Genomic DNA, 4651 nt, shown 5'->3' with positions numbered 1-4651 from the left:
ATTGAGATGCATCAGGACATCCATATAAACTGAGCCTCCTAGATAGAGAGAATTTAACTGTGATTGAATGAGAAGTATAAATATATAAAACTCTGATAGTGTATTAGTTTGTACACAAACAAATCATGTCACACTCCAGCAGGACAGAATCATTCAAATAAAAGGACTGTACTTAAGAAGTATTTGTATTTCATGAATTATATTATTACATTTGGCCGCAGCCCTCAGATAGATTTCAATAATAATAATAATAACTTTATTTATAAAGCTCTTTCAACAAAGTGCTGAACAGTTAAAAAGGTAAAAATCAATATGAAAGAAGTTGTAAGAACACGTAAAACATTAGAAAAAAAGATGAAATACAAATGTAAAATTCAAGACATATCACTGCAAACACTGTCCATCTTACCAAGTTTTAAAACCTTATACAGCAAAAAAAAGTTTCATCTTGTTTTCAGACTGATTTACTAAAAAGAACTGATTGTGTAAGAATAATCATCTTGTTTTCAGAATGTGTAAGATTATTTGTCTTGTTAGTCTGAAATTTGACTCTAATTAAGTCAAACATTTCTGCCAGTGGAGTAAGAACATTTTACTTGGTAAGATTCTTGAAATACTTGATTTGAGTCAATTTTTTATTATTTCAAGAATCTTACCAAGTAAAATGTTCTTACTTCACTGGCAGAAATGTTTGACATAATTTGAGTCAAATGTTCAGACTAACAAGACAAATAATCTTACACATTCTGAAAACAAGATGATTATTCTTACACAACCAGTTCTTGTTTAGTAAATCAGTCTGAAAACAAGATCAAAAAGACTTTTTGGCTGATTTAAGGTTTAAAACTTGGTAAGATGGACAGTTTTTGCAGTGTATAAGACAGGTGGGTTTTTAGCTTAGCTTTAAAAGCTTCCACAGAACAGGCCAGCCTGATGTCTGCAGGGAGATCCTTCCACTATAAAGGGGCAGGAAAGAAAAAAGCACGACCTCTGATAGTTTTACATCTGACCTTAGGGATTACCAACAGACCAGTGCCCTGAGATCAGAGAGCACGGGATGGAATGTAAGGGTGGAGAAGGTCTGAAAGGGAGGGAGGCGCTAGGCCATGTGAGGCCTTACAGGTGAGAAACAACACGTAGAAACCTGCAGCCAGTGCAGAGGTGACAGCACCGCAGTGATATGATCGTATTTCCTTGTTTTAGTTAGGATACGAGCAGCTGCATTCTAAATCTGCAGGCCTTTAAAACTTCTCTTTGGAAGTCCAGAGAGAAGAGCGTTGCAGTAATCAATACGTGATAACACAAAAGCCTGGATGAGGACCTCTGCTTTTTCAAATCAGAGTAAGTGTCTGATCTTTGAAATATTCCTGGGATGATAGAAACCAGTCTTTGTTACCTCCTTTAGATGAGGGTCAAACAGCACACCCAAATTCTTGACCTTTTCCCTGCATCTGATGTTATGACCATCAATATTTAAACTAAGATTCTGGAACAGGTGGTGAAGTTTTGAAGGTCCAATAACCATAAAATCAGTCTTATCAGCTTTAAGGAGTAAGAAATTAGTTGATAACCTGAGACTATTAGGGGAAAAGGTTTGATACATGTATATAAACAGAAACAGCTGGACTAGTGCATCCTAAATTTAACATCCATTCATTCTTTTAATACAACAGTCATTTCTGCAGTTTTTGGGGAGGTCACCTGTGGGCTGCTGTTTGTAAAGTTACACAGTCAGAAATTACCTCCAATATTTTTGTTTTATTTAACCTTTTATAAGAAAAAAAAGAACAGATTTATTTTTCAAAGTCAGTTTTTCACCATATGATTCATAAATTTATAATGTCATAGTTCATAAACTAAATATTTAACTTACAAATTAAATATTTACTTAAGCTAAATATTTAACTTGTGACTTAAATATTTAGTTTTGAGCTAAATATTTAGTTTCAAGCTAAATATTTAGCTTGAAACTAATTATTTAAGTCACAAGTTAAATATTTAGCTTGTTAACTAAATATTTAATTTGTAAGTTAAATATTTAGTTTATAAACTATGACATTTATAAATGTATGAATCATATGGTGAAAAACTGACTTTGAAAAATAAATCTGTTCTTTTTTTTTCTTATAAAAGGCTAAATAAAACAAAAATATTGGTGGTAATTTTTGACTGTGTAACTTTACAAACGGCACCACATAGGTCACCTCCTAATAAATGTCCTTACAGAAAATCTAACTGCTCATTTTAAATCAATACTTTGACTTTTAATACTTAACTACAACAAATATCACATACTTTAAGACTTTTACTCAAGTAATATTCCTAAAGGAGACTTTAACTTTTACCAAAGTAAGTTTTATAAGATACTTGTACTTTTACTCAAGTAATATTCCTAAAGGAGACTTTAACTTTTACCAAAGTCAGTTTTTGGTAATACTGTACTTGTACTTTTACTCAAGTATCACTTTGTGGTACTTCATACAACACTGACGGTTTCTGCAGGACCTTTTGTTGTTTGATGTTGTTATTGTTTGTTGTTGTTGTTGTGGTACCTGCAGCAGAGAGGCTGGCAGCGTGGCCCTGGTCTGTCTTTGTGTAGTTCAGTTTGTTGGAGTGGATCAGGATCAGGTCTGTGGCTTCCTCACAGTGGAACTGAACCACGGAGCGTCCTGAAGGACAAACGATTAAAGGGTCTGTGACATGCTTATCCTTCAAATACAAAAAGTCAAATGTAACATTTTTATATTTAAGAAAATTAGCATAATACACATAATTTTACCCATTTTTTCTTCATAACTGGCATATTTTTTCTTGAACTTGGCTCAGAAAAGTGAAACAGGAAGTGACATCAAAGGGGAACTCTTTAAGAAAGAAACTCTCTTTGTTTATTGAAACAATCTTGTTTAAACTCTTCTTCAACTCTGATAGTGACTCAAAATAATCTAAAGAAGCATCAGATTCTTCTCTAACTGTTGTAGCATCACTCTGTTTGCATGCAGACATTCCCCTATGACATCACTTCCTGTTTCTTCACATGCAAATATCTCAACAACCATTCATCTCAATGGCGTGAAATTTGTTTTGCAATATGTTATCAAAGTTATCTTTCCAAAAATGCATTTACATTTGTTACAAAAATTTGATGTCACAGGCACTTTAAACAGCTGGTGAAATAACAACAAAGATCATAAACAACACAAACAACATCAACGTTTCTTCTGTCAGAGCTGACTTGTCAAACTTCAAATAAAACTGTTTGTTTGTTGTGAACCTGTGAACAGGTAGAGTCCAGAGTCTGGCTCGGGTCTGAGACGAGGCCTCAGGCTGATGTTATAAAACTCTGGGAGCAGAGCTGAAGGCAGACGGAAGCTGAAGGACACAAAAACACACAAACATCAGCAGATTTCTGATCTTTACCTCTGAATTTATTAGTTTTAGTTTAGAAAGTTGCTCATTAAATGTAAACATTTTGTTTTTTCATCCTGAATTCAGAAACAATCGGAATGAAAATGTTTTAAACTTCGGCTCCACAGAAGTTTGACTGACAGGAAGTCGGACATTTGATTCAAATTAACTCATAAAGCTGAAAACCTCTCAGGAGGTTCTCAAACATTTTAGTTCATTGTGGGCGGAGCTACACTTTAATCTGAAGATTTTATACTTCACATTCATTAAACCACTTTTAAAAGGTTTAATCAGGATCCTCCAACACATCCCAGCCTCACCTCCTCCTGCAGGACCTCCTCCTGAGCTCACTCACCTGTCCCAAGGAGCGGTGACGTCATCCCCTCCACTTCCTGTCAGAGCGATGGTCCACAGAGTGACGATGGTGGCCACAGAGAGCAGGGCCAGGACCACGCAGAGGACACACAGCCAGCTGACTCTGCAGCGCTTCTCCATCCTTTCTGGTTCTGATCCGAGTCTGAGAGAGAAGACCTGAACCAGCCTGAGCCTACAGAGAGGTGCCCCCCCCCCCCAGCCGTGTCCCTCTGAGCAGGAAATAGATGATTTATCAGCAGCTTTGTGTTGATAAGTTGATAATAAAACACAGAATATTGTTTTAGTGCGCAGAGCGTTCACACACTTCTTATCTCTAACAGGTCAAAGGTCAAACTGTTGAATCAACCTCTCTCTGGATCTTTTGGTTTAGAAAACACTTCCTGTTTCTATTTTCTGCTGTAAAATTACAGGAACTGATTGTTGTCGAGATCAGGGTTTCCGTCTTTTGCTCACCTTTGATCTCGCCCAGTTCTTTTGTCTGAAAACAGTTAAACTGAGAAAATCGCACTGGAAGTTAAAAATAGTTTGAAGTAAATTTATTACACATTTATTATTGAAACGAGACAACCACAACAATTTACATGAGCTGTCAGAGAAACAGCAGGAAAATCACCTGGAGACAGTTGAGTGTCCGTCAGCCCAGCCTGTCTGAATCTGTTTCTGTAGAACAAAGTTATTTTACCCAGTCGACGCCCACAGGTCTGCTCTGTTTTTCAAGGACAAGCTGCTGGATTCTTCATCACCTGATTTATGGGTTACTCCCCAACTGCAATGGAATGTTTTTATGCTTCCTCCTGACTTTTGTCTAAAACACTAAATGTAAAAAGATTAACAAGTAGTTTATGAACATTATTAATACTGACTTTTAATA

The 4651-nt window shown here is 36.0% G+C and overlaps 1 protein-coding gene across 1 annotated transcript in view; it reads right to left on the bottom strand.

The window, feature by feature from the left end:
• The window catches only part of LOC106527955 (aminopeptidase N), a 20930-nt gene extending 16962 nt beyond the window's left edge, over positions 1 to 3968 (bottom strand). The window contains exons 1-3 of the mRNA XM_014022981.1: positions 3761 to 3968; positions 3272 to 3369; positions 2553 to 2669 (exon numbers count right to left, since the gene is read on the bottom strand). Of these exons, the coding sequence (XP_013878435.1) occupies positions 2553 to 2669; positions 3272 to 3369; positions 3761 to 3900 (355 nt within the window). The 5' untranslated portion in view covers positions 3901 to 3968. The remainder of the gene's footprint in view (positions 1 to 2552; positions 2670 to 3271; positions 3370 to 3760) is intronic.
• Positions 3969 to 4651: the final 683 nt, after the last annotated feature.

The sequence above is a fragment of the Austrofundulus limnaeus genome, unplaced genomic scaffold, assembly GCF_001266775.1.
Source record: "Austrofundulus limnaeus strain Quisiro unplaced genomic scaffold, Austrofundulus_limnaeus-1.0 Scaffold353, whole genome shotgun sequence".
NCBI classification, from domain to species: Eukaryota; Metazoa; Chordata; class Actinopteri; order Cyprinodontiformes; family Rivulidae; genus Austrofundulus; species Austrofundulus limnaeus.
The sequence above is the reverse complement of the archived record's forward strand: the minus strand, read 5'-3'. Positions and strand labels throughout refer to the sequence as shown.